This window comes from Sander lucioperca, chromosome 2 (assembly GCF_008315115.2).
Source record: "Sander lucioperca isolate FBNREF2018 chromosome 2, SLUC_FBN_1.2, whole genome shotgun sequence".
Classification (NCBI taxonomy): domain Eukaryota; kingdom Metazoa; phylum Chordata; class Actinopteri; order Perciformes; family Percidae; genus Sander; species Sander lucioperca.
The window spans coordinates 11,947,949-11,965,264 of NC_050174.1; the positions used below are offsets into that span (position 1 = coordinate 11,947,949).

General features: G+C 40.2%; 1 protein-coding gene across 2 annotated transcripts in view; it reads right to left on the reverse strand.

Annotated features, from left to right (window-relative positions):
* si:ch73-72b7.1 (netrin receptor UNC5C) overlaps positions 1–17,316 on the reverse strand; it is a 193,607-nt gene that overhangs the window by 9,566 nt on the left and 166,725 nt on the right. For both annotated transcript variants that reach the window (XM_035992509.1, XM_035992507.1), the window contains 5 exons: positions 12,222–12,439; positions 9,711–9,846; positions 8,897–8,984; positions 5,110–5,278; positions 1,380–1,613 (listed from right to left, as the gene is read on the reverse strand). In XM_035992509.1, the coding sequence (XP_035848402.1) occupies positions 1,380–1,613; positions 5,110–5,278; positions 8,897–8,984; positions 9,711–9,846; positions 12,222–12,439 (845 nt within the window). The remainder of the gene's footprint in view (positions 1–1,379; positions 1,614–5,109; positions 5,279–8,896; positions 8,985–9,710; positions 9,847–12,221; positions 12,440–17,316) is intronic.

Sequence of the window (17,316 nt, forward strand, 5' to 3'; positions counted from 1 at the left end):
ATAACTAATGCTATAACTCTGGTTTACCATGGAATCATACATAGATTTGCTACCAAACTTGGAGGCTTGCATACAATAATTTTGTTGCTGCGCCACTGTAAGGGTTTATTCCCGACGAGGTGTCCATTGTCAGGTATTAGTGGACGACGGTGAGGTGTGAACCGTCCGAAGCGCATTTCCACTGGATGCGTAACGGCTGCGGATCCGCTCCAGTTAATTTTCAAAATAAGATACACCGCGGTCACAGCGGATCATATTTCCCTGCACTACACCTTGAAAACACAGCACAGAGTTGTTTCCCCTCTACTCCTCTGGATGGAAACAAACTGTTGTTGGTTTTGTGGTTCTATTCTACGTGAATTCGTGAGATATTGTGGGTCCACGTGACTACAGCTGTCAGTCATGGCCGCAGCTGTGCAGCAACAAATCCGGACCTAGTGGGTATTGACGGACGGCGGAGCACCATTGACATATATATAATGGACCAACAGATCCCGTTGCTCTGGACGGAGACCAGTGAAGGATATTAGAAGCACTTTTCCGGTGAGCGCTACTGCGCAGCCTCCAACTGAGAGAGACGACGTAAATGTGCCGTGAGCAACCTGTCTGAAAGTTGTAAGTCTTCTGGTAGCTGTGCCTAGAGAAATCTCAATCATTCCGAATATTGCAGAGACGGAGAGCGTAGGTATAGTAAGGAGATAACATAGGCACAGGCTAATTATTGATCACTAAAATGCTAGTTAACATTAGTAATTACACTTAAACAGCTAATGTGAGACGAAACTGCCTGCACGCTTCTCCTGTACTATACGGTAATTCCTCTACTATGCGACAGTAAGTCGCGTGGTTATGACACAATCGTTAGCCTATTTTTACAAAAACGTCTGCTACGGAGCCATAACGTGAGGTACAAGGTAATGGAGCCTTTTATACATTGTCGTGTTTCTTTAGAAATAAACAATGGACAAATAGAGTCTTTAAACGCTTCAGATGTAAAGTTATTCGCTGTCAAAGTGGCGCCAAAATGAATGGCAGTCAATGGAATGCTAACGGGAGGTGATCGCTTTGTAGCATTAAAATGGCGCCATAGGAGGTTCGCGGTCCGAGGAGACGCTTACCCCCTTGGTCAATACACGTGCTAGAAAGAGGTTTGCTAATGTTTTAAAGACCACGCCAAAATATTCACTCTGACATTCTGGTTCTGTAAACAGTCAGTTTCACCGGAACTCCTTTAGTAGGTGTCCTACATCACTTTTTTATGAACACCCTGCAGCCAATCAATCTCGAGTATATGTGTGTGCACATATTAAGTTAAGTCTCTTAAAAGCCACTGAACAAAATGATTATTGGGTGTGATTCATTTAGTTTCAATACTTTACCTTGAGTGCATCCTGTGTGTCATCCAGACAATAGACCCTGATGTGATAGTCCAAAGTTGTGCAGGAGACGGGTCCAAAAACAGCCAGTTTAAGCCTCTTGGCGGCTGCCTTGCAGATTGACTGGCCCACCAGGCAGTAAGTCCCCAGTGTCTCTGTTAGGATGTGACATGCCTCCGAGTCCATCTGCACATAGCAGGGGGTGGTGAAGTTTTCCTCTCCAACTACAACCACATCCTGTAGAAATCATACACACACAAAGTCACACACATTTTCAGACTTTCGGAGTGTCATGCTGGATCTATGATGGGTGGCTAAGACTGTAATATAGTAAATTGACTCAACTAAAGAGATATTTAGGGCTTTATTCAACACAGGCTACCCTTAAAACCAAGACTATTTCCAATTAATGCTGTATTGCAAGTATATATTACTACGTGGCCTGCCTGCCTTTTAATCTAATTGCTTTTGCAGCGATGATTTGCTGCTGTCAAAGCAAAATCAACATTTCCTGTTTCACATTAAATCAGGGGCATAATTCCCTAACTTCGTGACAACAGGTTTAACAATTGGTTAAACAACATACTATCATCAACATAGTGATGAGCATGACATGACTTTGTTTTTATGCTGATAGAGAAACTATGTAAATGTAGAATATTCTTCACAAAGTGAGCCACACTACAGGTCATTTCGTTCCACCCCCCCTCCCCCCCCACTCCCCCCTTTATTTGTCTGCACAGACTGCTTTTAGTGAGGCCTTGGCATTGTGTGAAAATTTACAGGGATTAAGCCACATTCGGTCTATTAACATAACACACACAACTGGACCTGCATTTGGAGCCGTTTCCACTAATGCGAACAAACACTGAATAAGCAGGCCAGTGGTGGACTTAGGGGCAGGGGCGAAAAAAATAAAATGGGCACCAGCTGCATGCCATGGGGCACCAGCACGCAGGAGGTTTTCTAGCATGTAGGGCAGCCTATATTTTCTCCACTGAAAGGGGACCCTAGTGGGCAATTTATCATGTTTTCTCCATTTAAAGGCACCCTGGAGGGAACTTTATTATGTTTTATCTACCATAGAGGCATGCAAGAGGGCACTTTTGTGGCCTTTTTTTAAACATGGCACCAAGGGGGGCAGTCCTATTCAGTCTCTTTTTCATACTCGGAGCTGACTAATTTGGAACAATGTCCGAGAGCTGCTTGGGCGGAGACTATGCGTGTCAAAGCACCGGAAAAAGGGTGAAAATAAGCTGGTCCACTCGGCTGTCATGTTTCCATCACTGCCAATCGTAGCTGGAGCCGATAAATACCTGTGACTACTGCAGGGTAATTTGTCCTGGGAATGAATGACGATTATAATCTTTCCCATTAAAGACAAAAGCCAGATGTTAGTGGATTTTGGGCCAGTGGGAAAGGGACTTAACTGATGCATTCCTCTGTTGCTGTAAAGGTAGTTTTCAATGCAATGCCAGTACTTGTGTGTGTAGAGTTGTGCTCCCTATATAGAAATCTGTTACGTTGTAGAGGATTAAAGGACCCAAACGCAGGGAGAGGCAGGCAGGCAGGAGAGGGTTTGAGCTCGAGGATTTATTATTACAAAACATAAAAATGAACCAAGGAAGTCCTGGGAAAAGGAACAGGCAAAAACCAATTTCAAAAAATAGGTAAAAGGCGTCCAAGAAAACCAAGGGAGTAAAAAACCAGGGAAATGGAGGAAGGGTAGAAACTGACCAGACACTAACACACACAAACTGACAGGAACAAGACACAAACGCTCTGACAACAGACAAAGGAAACACAGGGGCTAAATAAACTAGGTAACGAGAATACACAAGACAGGTGACACCAGGGCTGGGGAACAGGTGGAGCACATCAGACAATCACACAGGCGGGAAAACACAGGAAGTAGAACTAGACATGACAAGACAGAAAACAGACTATCAAAATAAAACAGTAAACAGAACATAAACAGGGAAATACACAACAGGGAACAGAAATATACACAACAAAATATACACAGACCACAGAATACAATAAACACAACAGGAAACATACAGAAATAATAATAATGTCCACAACCACAACAGAAATCATTGTTAAGCAGAAGAAAGCCCAACTGCAAATGTTGAGTTTAAATCATTTTTGGCTTGTGGATTTTTTTAATAAAACAGGCATTAAACAGTGTGGCATTAAACATTGTGTGACTCCTCTGGTAATTTATCTTAGAAAACCAGTTACTGGAGTTGAGACACTGAATTGAAATGTAGATGCATGTCTGTTTGTAGAATATGACTTCTAAAAGTAAATCAAGGTGATGATATCAAGAGAAGAATAACACTTGTTTGGAGCTGCTGTCTGTCAAGTGTGTCCAATCCCACTGTGATTATCTGCTGGCTGCTGATCATATCATTTCTCCAGCTCTTATAGCCAGAGTTGTGGTAAATCCATATGGCTCTTTGGGTTGAGTGAGGAAGCACAGGCTATTGTCATATAAGTGCCAAATCTTCAACTAGTTGTGCACATGTGTGTGACTGTGAGTAATTGTGTGTGCATATCTGTGGATGCAAACGTGCATGATTCTGTTCCACACGCACGTGTGATTTAAAATATTGAGTTTTGAACCACAGTTCGTGGGGAGTTGTGTTCCTACAGATGAGCAAGCTGAATCAATACAAAGAGGTAGGAAAGCAATATGGTATGAATCTGTTATTACTGGTAATCATAACCGTGGCTGCTCCCCCCTGATGTCAGGGGAATTCAATTATCTTCCTCTCCCTGTTTTGGGGAAAACTTTCTGATGGGAAATAGATGTTCTACTGCTATAAGAGAAAAAGAAATTGACTTCCTGATGAAATTCCACTTTTCTCGTCTTTACACAATCTGGACCCCGCTGTGGGTCTCTCTCTCTCTCTCTCTCACACACACACACACACACACACACACACACACAGAATCTTATGCATGGCTAATTGTGCAGAGACATTGTGTTGAGCTGTGATAAGCAACAGAAGACAGCATACGGGGGCCTTGTAGACACAGTGATGCTGCAAGACAGCCTTATCACCCACACCCACACACAAGGATACACACAAACGCATACATACACACACACAGAAACAGATTGCTGAGGTAGAGACTTCATGCTGAGAGACACGGGAGGAGGGAGAGAGAGAAGGGTAGAAAAAAGGAGGGATAGAAACATAAGAAGAAAGATGACAGAAGAGGAGTATGGCAGGAGCATAACAAATTGCTTCTGATAGGAGTCTTCAACCCCCTGCTTGTCTACTAGCCTATAGGCACTTTGTGTTTACTGAATTTTCTCTTCTTTCCTTTCTTTTCCTCTCCCTGCCTCACTGTGTGTGTATGTGTAATGCAGGCTATTCTTCTGTGTGTATATATGCTGTGTGAGTCATACTGTGTACATGACGATGTATAAATGATTTGTCTGTGACTCTGTGCAGGTATGTGTTTATTTTGTGTAAATGCATTATACATGCATTATATGGATGCATATATGCATTGTATATACAGATTTATTTGTTTGAAATATTTAGCTGTTGTATGTGTACATGTTAGTAATTAAAAGAGATACATCTAGATACACAATTTGTTGGCAACAAAGTGACAGCTGTTCTCTCTGGAGGTAAAACTGTGCAATTCAAAAGTTGCACATTATAGCTCACTAAACAGAGCAACAAACACAAAAGACACAGTGTTGAACACTCACCTCCCACTCTCCCATGGCCAGCTGGTTCTTCAGCTGCATGAGCCAGTCTTCCTGGACGTTGTCAGCACAGTGGTGGATGGTGAGGATCACTGGTCTGGTCAGCAGGGCTCCTGGAGGTCCACAGCTCACCACTGGACTCAGCACTGTCTGGATGTCCTCAACCGGGGGTCTGGAAAGGACAGATGACACCCAGGTGAGATGATTCTTTACAAATGAGTGACAGAAGGGCTGCACTGTTGGCTACCAGTTAGTGTGAACATCAACTGCAGAAAGCTGTATTGATTTTACTCCTGGTCTGTTTTATTTTTTATAATGTTTATATATGAAAAAGCCCAGATGGCATAACAAAGGAGGAAGGTTAGGTTAGAGTAAGACAGACTAGCTTTGAGTAGATGAGAGTATTGGAGAATAAATCAGATCAGAGCAGAGTAGCACAAACATTCAATGAGAGGATGACTAGTGTAGTCAGCAGGGCTTCAGTTGGGCCTCAGCTGGAGTCAGTAGTTCACAGCTCACAGGCTGCTTTTGACAGTAAATTCAAACACTTGCTAACTAATGTATGTTACAGTACAGTACAGCAACAGAAAACTATTTTCTGCACAGCAACAGAATACAGAACTCCATTATTATCTATTATGGTATGTATTCTTCCATTAGTAAATTGAAAAATGAACCCACATTCTTAACCCTTGTATGGTGTTCGGGTCTGAGGGACCCGTTTTCAATGTTTGCTAAAAGAAAAATTATGCTATTTATTATTTCTTCTAACTCAAACTCACTGGCCTTGCCTCATTTTCAACATAAAAAATAACTTATTTTCAATGACTGCACATGGTACACCCACCAACACATAACTATTACATATGAGGTGTTCGGGTCTACTCACAAAAAATGAAAATGATCATATGATCATAAATGTGATCTCACAGGTGTAAATGGCAAATATGAACCATAAATGATCTATATATCATTGGTAATTGAGCTGTTAAGTATTTTTACATAAATTGTTATGGCTGTATTGATTTAAAAGCCTAATAATGTGGTGGGTCCACCAGACCCGGGAACATTGGCTGTGTAACAAAAATATGAACCACACAAGGGTTAAAGGGAAACTATTATATGGCATTTTCAGGATAATACTTTTATTTTGTGTTTGTACTAGAACATGTTTACATGCTTTAATGTTATTTTTCTCATATTGCCCATGGCTGCTGCACCTGTATTCGGTATTCACCCTCTGTATGACATGCTCTGTAGGAGCGCCTGTCTCTTTAAGCCCCCTCCCAACAAAGCCCAGTCTGCACTGATTGGCCAGAGTGTTTCCTGGAATCTACGCTTTGCTCCGCAGCCTCCGCTGTCGTTTCACTGGTTGAAGCTGGAGCTACCACAACAGAGTATATAGCAGGACTTTCTACTGTCAAAAATCGCAGATAAAGGCTTCTGAACAAACATTATAACATTGTAGATATGAAAGAAAATATAGAAAAGCATAATATGTCCATTTAAACAACAGTTAAATATGAAAATACATGTGAAAATGTCTGTTCTCCTGTGTAATCCATTATCCAGTCATTTTATTCCCTCATGTTGCTGGAGATATTTATTGACTGGGAAAGAAGCCCATACGGACAGAGGAGATGGATCTTAATTTTAACAGTGATTTTTTTTTTTTTCAGCCAAGCTTGTGTCAGGGGGGGAACTAATCCTTAGCAGTATTATCGATTCGGCGGTAGGAGCTCATTATTGACTCATGATGGGTTCACATCAGTAGAAGAAGCTCACAGATGAAAACAACACAACTCAAACTGTAACAACAAACTTTGACTTACCTATTGCAGGGGTTTGGGGTCACCCCTTAATTAATAACTTTTATTGATTGATTATTATTGATTTGTAAAGTTATGTATCTTTTATCATACAAATAGAAAATAGTGAAAATAGTGTGTTGTGCGGGAAAACAATGTTAGAATGACCTAAACCACATGATTCTGGCTTGTGTTGCTGAGGCAAGTCAATGTAGCTATGTGATTTTTGTTAGCTAGCTATTGACTGAGAGGAAAACAGATAACAGAGAACAGGTTTGACTCTTAGAAAATACTGTAGCACACTGCAGGGGGCCTAATTCTTATTGGCTGCTATTGATCGGGGAGAAGCTAAAATGGAGGCATGGGATAGAATGCATGAACCAAACTTTAACAAGTGTCCTTAAGCTCAGGTCTTGTTGAGGCTTTAAAGAGTTGGTTCACCTAAATTATTAAAGAGCTTATTTCCTCACTTACCCCTTGTGGTATTAGCCAAGCAGATAATACTACTGGTTTTATTTGCCCAGTTTTTGAGATTGTGGTTTCTGAACATTTTGCCACGCCACCCTCAATACAGTGAAGGTGAATGGATTTTAGTGTGTAGTGCTAACAGCATTAAATAACTATATTAAAAAGAATGAAAAGCAATGTTCTTCCAGAAACTGTCCTTGTCCTTGTTACAATGCACAAATTCTTCAGAAAATCATTATGATTTGAACTATCATCCAGTGTAAACGGGACACTACTTTTTAAAAGAGATGTTGCTTTTGATATATATATATATTTTTTTTTTTTTTTTTTTTTTTTTTTTAACGGTACAAACAAAATTCATTCACCTCCATTGTATTGGGGTGCACGGGGAAATCTCAGACACGGATATCTGAAAACCAAATTAAAAACAAAACTAACGTACCACTTGCTATGGATATAAATAGTTCATCTATGTTTGTGTGAAACAGAAGAAGACAAACGGAGCAAATCACCAGGATACATACTTAGTCAGTCTAATGAAATAATCTTTTTCTCTATTAAATGTTAACAGTCTGAAAATATATATATATTTTTAATATACCTTTCCATTTGCATGCACATGTAGTCACATACGTGAAGGCAGGTTTTTAGAGTTTTGCTATACTGTAGGCATTGTATAGGGGCAGGTCACTTTCAAATAGGATGCTGATAATTTCCCCAACTTTCATCAATGAAATTTTTACACAACAGCTAAAATATAGACATGTTCTCCCTTGTCTCTCGTGTCCCACAGAGAGATTACCTCACTCATGCACAGTGTTTGTGAGTGAAGGATTATAATACATGTAACAGGATTACAGTAATCCCAAAAATAACCACTAATCTGTTAGTTACTGTGGAAACAGCAATCTCTTTGCATATGATGTCAAAAGCTTGGTGTTTGTTTTTTGGATCTATAACATGGCATGAAGTGAGAAACTGTCACACTGCAGTAAACATTAGTTTCACACATTTTAAAATAATGAGTGTGAGCTCTACATTTGGGTAATAGCACTGATTTTAAAACTGAGAAAACATTGATTAACTATGTCAATTCTGTGGATTACTATACAGATTATAATGTTAAGTAGGGAATAATTAATGTGTAAAACGAAAAACTTATAATCTTCTTAACTTTAATTCTGGCACTAATATAGGAAAGCTGTGGTATTAACTGACCTCTACTGAATGAATCACCATAGTATAGGTGCACTATACACTAAAAATACAAATGATTCCATCCACTGCTGTGCATCCTAAGCCCATGTCACACTCTGAAAGTCTCCCCACGCAACCATACAAACAGGTCTGAGAAGCTGGCGCCCAGGAGAGAGACGTAAAGTGTAGACAAAGAAAAGGAAAGAAACAAAAAGAATGTAGAGGGACATGCAGTGATGAAGAGAAAAATGGGGACAACAGGGAACAACACAGAGAAACACGAGGAAAAGCAAGAGAAAGAGAGAGACAAAACCTACCTCAAGCTGTCCTTCCTGTGCACAGTCACATACATCTCGTACACCCTACCCTGAGGAACAGCACCCGCTGGAACCAACAAACTCACACCTGCAGGAGGGAGGACAGGGGAAGCAGGATGGATGGAGTCAGAAATAATGAGTTTCATGACTGGATTTATTAATTTAAACATGCACTGAATTATTGAATGTGCAACCCATTCTCACTTTATCATTAGGATTAATTATTGAATAATCATTTTTAAAAGGCATCCAGTGTAAAACTTTCTCTCAATATATCATCAAGTGAATTGTGCTGCAATGTTTTATAGCCTCTGAGAGCTGCTTCCTATCAGCAGGTTACATTATTCATTATTTCTATCTGCCCATTGCTTTTAAATCCTAAAATAAGTCTACTCAAAGTTTTCTCTTTTAAAGCTAGGTAGCTGGAGAACCTCCCAAGGCTGTTTTTTGTATTATGTTGACTGTGCAGTATTATCTGTACACTTACTGTACTTTATGTGGTCGGCTTTTGGTAAAGGAAATATATTTGATCTTCAAATCTTTGACACTTCATTTTTATCAGTATGGCATTTGATGGCATTGTTACTATTTATAGCAGTTAATGCAATGTAATGTATTATTATTTCTTCATGTTATCATCAGAAAATCAAATGTGTGCCCTCTTGCATATTTCCATTGACCTTGTAGGCAATCTAAAATTCCCCTGTTCTGTCTGTACACACAGTAAAAAAAAATCCCTGCTGGTCACTGCATCATCATTAGACAGTAACCAGATTTTATGATTAGTGTGTGTGCGTGTGTGTAGACAGTTTACCAGAGTTGGGTACGATGAGGTGTCCTCCCTGGTTGTTAAAGGATCCGTGAGCGGTACATGAAGGGTCTCGTGTTCGAGCCAAGCTCTGGTTGCGAAGGTTCATGGTGTCACTACTATCCAACAGAGACTGTGTTACCTAGAAATCAAAAGACAACAGAGTGATAATACCAAGAATGACAGGGCATAACATAGCAAATGCTGTACCAGACAGTATTGGCTGTAAAGCTGTTCAGCAGAGACAGGATGAACTGGAAGTCTGAAGGTATTAAATGGTAACTTGGCTCTGCAATACAGTTATCAAGCAGCAGAGAGGCATTCACCTTAGAAATCACACTTTCTGTAACATTAATGCTATTGAACATCTATGAAATGAGAAGAATCTGAATGGATGAAATCCTTGAGACTGTGATATAAAGTTTTAGTTTTGAGAATGTCATCAATGTTTTGTTACAGTACATTTATTGGGCTGAGTTAGACCTATAGGGCCCTATCTTGCACCCAACACAATTGACTTTGTACACTGACGCATGTATCATTCCTATTTTGCACCCGACGCACAGCGGACTTTTCCCTCAACAGACTCACGTCGGTAAATTAGGGAATGAACTTGCGCTCCCGGGGGTGGTTCAGCAAAAAGAGGAGGCGTGTTCCGGTGCAAACGTTCCCTAGTGCTATTTTGCAGTTTCAGAAAACAGTTCCGCCACAGACCAGGAAAAACCTAGTCTAAAGTCAGTGGCGCGTTTCAGCATTCAGATGCTATCTTAAGGGCGCATGCTTGGCCGTAATGTAGAGTGTGCACACCGCGCATACACTTTACTTCTCTCATCTCACGGACCCAGCAGTTCCCATTTTTGCAAACCATACATAAATACAAGTAAAAATATGACCTTGTTTTACACATTTCCATGAATCATGGATGCGTTGATGGCATAAATGAGGAAATATTAGAGGACTTAAGGAGATGTGATGTTGAACTGCATGTGCTGATGCCACTTAACCCAAATGCCCCAGCAGCAGCACGGGAGAGGAGAGACAGAAGAGCTGTATCGTCTATAGTGAGGTAATGTCGGTCTAATGTTAGACTACATTGCAAAAATATCACCATGCATTCATAACCTCGTGATTCAGTGAGAGTGAGCCCAAAACATCGGAAAGTATGTTTTTGTGACATTTCTTTATTTACATTTTGATAAAAGGAAAAAACAATAGCAAACGTCGGTCTCCTCGGCTGTGAACCGCTCCTGGCGTGTGCCCATGGATGTATTGAGAGCGTGCGCCTAGCAAATCCGCCATTATAATAGCGATCCGCCATGGAACAAGCGCGTCTGCTTTTAAAGGGAATGTGAGATAACGCTCTGATTGGTTTATTGCATGTTACGCCCACTACACACCTATGAGTAATGTAGCTACTTCAGACCAACCCATTTTAGATTTGCGTCGGGCGCAAGAGTCATTTATCCCACCGGTTTAATAGCAACAGCGCCCGAGAACTAACTACAAAGCTACTTGCATTTCAGATCATTAAAATAGGGCCCATAATGTGGGCAGGCATTGATTATTGTTATACAGTGTATATTACAGTGTGTATCCTAATTCATTAAGAAAGAAGATGTACTCTAATAAAAACCAAAAGTTCATGGAGGCCCAGTGAAGTTGTCGCTGTGCAAGGCCAATCTCTGGTTGTATAGGTCATTGTAGTTTTATTTTCGCCGGGCTGATAACGGTAGGACAAACATTGAAGAGGAATCTGTTAACGCTCCCTTTTTCACTAAACTTTTACTGCATTCATCACGATGGCTTCATTTTCTCCCTCATGCATTTGCCTGAAAGCGCAGCCACTGGGCAGAGACGGCAGGCTGTGAGAAGAGGGCGGATTTACAATAGACCTATGAAACCACCTGAGGGTGAGTTGTAAAATATGACCTGCTTTGCATTTCCCTTTCAAAATGTCCACTGTGAGATGTAAAATAAGGACTTAACATTCAGTAGTTTACTCCACTACATCACACAAAGCTGACAAGATCTTGCTTCAATGTGTTAAAGACAGACATCAGATGAAAGAAAAAAAAAAAAAAAAACAGAAGTTCAGTCAGGAGGTCCAAAAGTCCACAATTAAAAACACAGAAAATATCATCAAAAAAGTGCCACTGGCATGTAGAGCTTAAAGACAGTACTGCCTCAAGACAGTTGCAATGATGAAAGGGAGCTGTTTCATCTGTATTTGTGACAACTGACTCTGGTATGCATGCCATGTAGTTGACAGAGCAGAGGGAGGAAACTGGGGCACTGAGCTGCATGTATACTAATGGTGTTTGTTTTTGTATTTATGTGACTGGGAATAAATAGCTGCCATGTTTCAGTACTTCTCAATATGCTTCTGCAGTATAACATTACTTCAGGAGGAAATATTTCAAAATCCAACTGCGCTCATACAGAACATTTTACAGTCAAAATCATAGAAGTGGATGAAAAGTACTGAAGTTAGATTGAGGGATACATTCATTATATTACCTTAGGAGACAGTTTGGATGTGAAGTCTCCTCCGAGGTCGTCCTGCGGTGTGACCAGACCAGAAGAGTTGTAGACTTTGATTTTCAAGTTGGGAAGAGGGTCCAGCAGAGGGGAGTTGGTCATCGGGATTTTATCTGAAACATCGTGGAGGGCATACACTGGACCACGATACATGGCAGCTGCATTAGTCAAATCAGGAGGAACTGTCAGCAGATCAGCTAGAGGGATACAGTGGAAGAGAGAGAAAGAGAAAGAGAGGGAATGCCGTGAGACTGGGTTGAAATACAACATGAATAGTTAGCTAACAGCTGACGGGGTCAGAGAAAATGGTGTCTGAGACAGAGAGGGAAAATAAATGGTTATGCTAGATACTTTATATCCTCAACAGTATAGACTGCAACACATGGCTGCAGCGTGGGACAGATGTGGGCAACTTGTAGATCAGTGAGCAGGAATAAGGGGAGTAAGACGAGAGAAGGCAAGGCTGCTGATAAGGTATCAGTGTCTGCTATGATACATTGCAGTACACAGGGACAAGACCTGGATCAAGGACTAGTCATGGCGGCTGCACACAGAAAGAGAGAGAGAGAGAGAGAGAGAGAGAGGGGGAGGGAGAGGGAGAGAGAGAGAGAGAAAGGGACATCCCTAAAAAAATGCTTTGTTTAGTTTATAGTTATATGTTTGTAATAGCGCTTGAAATATCTGTATATTTATAATATCTAATGTTAAATTCTACTATGTCTTTACATTTTTATTAGAATTTAATTCCATGTGTTTCATATTGCTTAATAATAATAATTGTTTTCATATTTGCTCAATAACATTTGTTTTTTATATTTGCCCCATTGGTTGATTGATTGAATGATTAATTGAGAGAGAGAGAGAGAGAGAGAGAGAGAGAGAGAGTTTGGAGAGTGGATTTTGAAGAAGATGCTCATACTTTATTTTAGAAAATAAATAACGTGTTAATCGATCATATTTAAATCTGTACATTATCAAAACAAACTCACTGATTTCAAAATTGACCTTTTACACTGTATAATAAAAGGAACAACATTGCCTCGTGACATCCGTAAAGCTCTTTGAAATGCTGCTGACTCTGACTTCACCCACACAATCAAAGAAGCTGTCACACTTTAATCACATCACTGTCTATTGTGTTCACTATGTCACGATTCAAATCTGACTCACAAAACCTGCTGTGCACATTTGCCACAAAACATAACAGTGTTAATTGACAATTGTTAGGACTGATCTGGGCTCAGTTAATTAACACTCATTCTGTTATGCTATATACAGTATGTACTGTGTTCTAAAAAGCAGTTTTTCTACCCACATCCATATATCACGGAATATATCATGATGTAAATATATGTAGTTTATTTAGAATAGAACAAGCAAGACAACATACAAAATGTGCAGTATTCAAGCTAACTCAAAAGCAGTAGGCAAACCAATCTAAACCTGGTAAAAATTTACATTTTTGATTGGATTATTAAAAGCTTGTAGCAAGACTATGTAACTTATGATTTGAGGCTACTGAGTGGACTACAGTCTGTGTGTATCCTGATGTTTTACTGTACACTGCTTTATCTAAAATGTTCATGTCACTTTTCATGTACTGCAAGCAAACACTTGAGCGCCCCACTCTCTCTCTCACACACACACACACACACACACACACACACGTCATAAATAACACATCTTTAATGTAAAACAGGGGCACTACAAAAGCACTCACATATGCAAATATGTGTCCTGCATACCAATAACGCATACACTATACTTTACACGCACGCACACACACACACACATGCGCCACATACAGTATATGGGAATAACATGATGCCTGTGGGGATGGATAGGTGGATATGACTTTCTGAGACCCCCCTCTGTGCCTAATATGGAAAGGTGAGCGTAAGCGAGGGGGCAACTGCAGGAGCATGGTGATTGCTAATCAGTACAGTATGCTAATTTATGTGCATGCAATATTCAAGTACTGTTTAAAGTGTGTTGATTTAAGTTTAAAAATGCAACTACTGCCTTCTACCTTGAGCAATCACTCCATTCTTTTGACTCCCAACCTTGCTAACTTAAATACAGTAGAGGGTTTATTGAGCTTTTTTTCTTTTGCAGGAAATTCTCAATAACACATACATTTTGTAATCAAATAGCTAAATTATTAATTATTAATTAAATAGAAATTATTAGTAACGCTTTAATAACAATGACTTGACTTCAGTTTGTTCCATCTGCCAGAATGTAAGCCTCATTTCCTTCTAAGTAATTGGAAAGATGCTGCAGCAATCATCAGTAAATCCTACTTGAAGATTTACTTTACCTTTGAAGACAACAAGTTCAGTCACTCTTGTAGCTAGTTTTGTTCAGCTATCTTGCAACAACCCTTTTTAGTTTAACACAATTCACTCTAATAATAGAGCACAAACACAGAAAACACCAAAGTACATTTCTACATAAAGAGCTTTCTCCCATCAGGAAATCCAACAAATATTCAAGATTTAATTGGACTTGGACGGGACAGGAAGGCCTGTTACCTACTGAGAACAATTCCAGATTTGTTCGCACCAGGCTCTATTGTTTTTCTGGGCATAGAGCCTGAAATCCTCGCTACCTCCACAAGCCCATCTATTTTAATTTAAAAATCCCTGATTATCACCCCCCACCAATACCAGCACGTATGCCCACGCCCACACACACACACACACACACACACACACACACACACACACACACACACACACACACACACACATCTGTCACCTATCACTCTTTTCCTCTCTCTATCACCAGGCGTTTACCCCTAAAGCCAGCGGGTATTCCTGCCAAATCATCCCTGCTGAAATGTAATTAACTAACGGAAAGCCAGAGAGATAGAGAAATAGAGAGAGATAGAGAGAGAGACAGACAGACAGACAGACAGACAGACAGATAGATAGATAGATAGATAGATAGATAGATGGACAGACAGACAGAAAGGCAGACAGGCAGACAGATAGATAGATAGCTAGATAGACGGACATACAGACAGACAGACAGACAGATAGATAGATAGATAAATAGATGGATAGATAGATAGATAGATGGACAGACAGACAAACAGACAGACAGACAGACAGACAGACAGACAGAGAAATAGATAGATAGATAGATAGATAGATAGATAGATAGACGAACATACAGACAGACAGACAGACAGACAGACAGACAGACAGACAGACAGACAGACAGAGAAATAGATAGATAGATAGATAGATAGATAGATAGATAGATAGATAGACGAACATACAGACAGACAGACAGATAGATAGATAGATCGATCGATAGACAGACAGATAAATAGATGGATAGATAGATAGATGGACAGACAGACAAACAGACAGACATACAGATAGATAGATAGATAGATTTTGTTTTGTGTTTTTACTATATACCATGATCTGAATTGTAATCATCCACCCACAAATGACCACATAACCACATATAGCAAACTATTTAAGTATCATGTTTAAGGTGTTTAGAGGTGCACAGATTTGTTAGATGTCACTCAACTTGATTAACATAACATCTGTTGTTGTAGACATAACCCCTTTCTAAAATGCCATTTCCTGTTGACCAAATAAAGACTCTATTAAGTATGATGAGTGCCAGCATGAGCACTTGTTTTGTCATTAACTATTTTAAGCCATCTGAATTTACACAATTCAAATGTATGGGCATGCCGGTTTGCGTATGTACCTACTGCCTACATGGATGCATTTCTGAGCATGTTTGCGAGAGTTATTGACTTTTTTAGATATTTTAAGCCAAGTGAGATTTGTCATCTATTTGACAAATACAGCTTCTTGTAGGAAAAGTCAGAAGTTCATGGCATCCGTGGACTGATACCTGATTCATCCCCACTCCCCGTCCAATCTTGCCATTTCCAGTAAGCTACCGAATGCATGCACACGGGTGTACACGTATGTGTTGCTGAATGCTTCATTTTGTCTTATCCATTTCCCAAAGAAGGAGAGCAAGCAATGACAACACAGACAGAGGAGAGTGAAAGATGGCACCACTTGAACAGGAAGAAAAACAGTGAGGGTGTCTGTTGCGGTAGGAGTCACTGTGACGGGAGAGAGAAGGAGACACAGTGAGGGAAAGACAGAGACACAGAGACGAAGAGAGGAGGATGCTGATAAACAGGAAATGTGATTGACCTGGATGTGCAGATGGGAAAGGAGAGAAAGAAACACTGACACAGAGAAGACAATTGACAGAAGGAGACTCCTTGATGGAAGAGAGTGGTGTCTGGTAGAGACAGAGATAAATCCAAAGCAGCAAAGATTGACAACCGGAGGCCGAGGAGAGAAACAAAATGACACTAGCATGAAAGCCTCAAAAAAGACAGAGAAAGTACAGTTATTTCCATAGAGGCCATAGGTATTCACCTATCAATCTATGTATCTACATGTCTGTCTGTATGTCTCTCTGTCTGTCTATCTATCTATCATTGTGCGCAATATGTAATACTTTTAAATCTGTAGTCCTAACTTTGACATAGTTTAAGAAAGAGGCAGACACTTGCTGTCTAGTTCCCCCTTAACAGCAAGTATCCGATCAGCCAGTGTTCTTCAGAAAGAGTCTAGGTCCCTCTCAGTCTTGGGGATTCTGTTTGGTAGCAGACTGGGCTCTGGCCTTCCTGCTTTCCCTCCATGGAGCATCTAGGTGACTATTCAGACTGAAGCATATGACATAAAATCTAATTTAAGTAGTGGGTTTGGTTATGTTTCGAGAGATTCCATTGTGCCTTGGAAGCAAACAAAAATAGCATTCATTCAACAGCCACAGTTTGTAACTTTTTGTTTGACCTGTTTTCAACACAATTCATCTAACATGTAATATTTAAAAAGTAACTTAACACCTCCTTAAAATCATCCAGTGGTTGAACTCCTTGCCACAGGAAACCGTGACGTCACTGTTTGGTGTGATTAGATGCAACAGGCTTGAAAGCTATGACCAGAGAGGGCAGTGACACACTGCTTTTTAGCCTGATGATATTTAAACCAAGTACCAGTGCTTCTGCAGGATATTC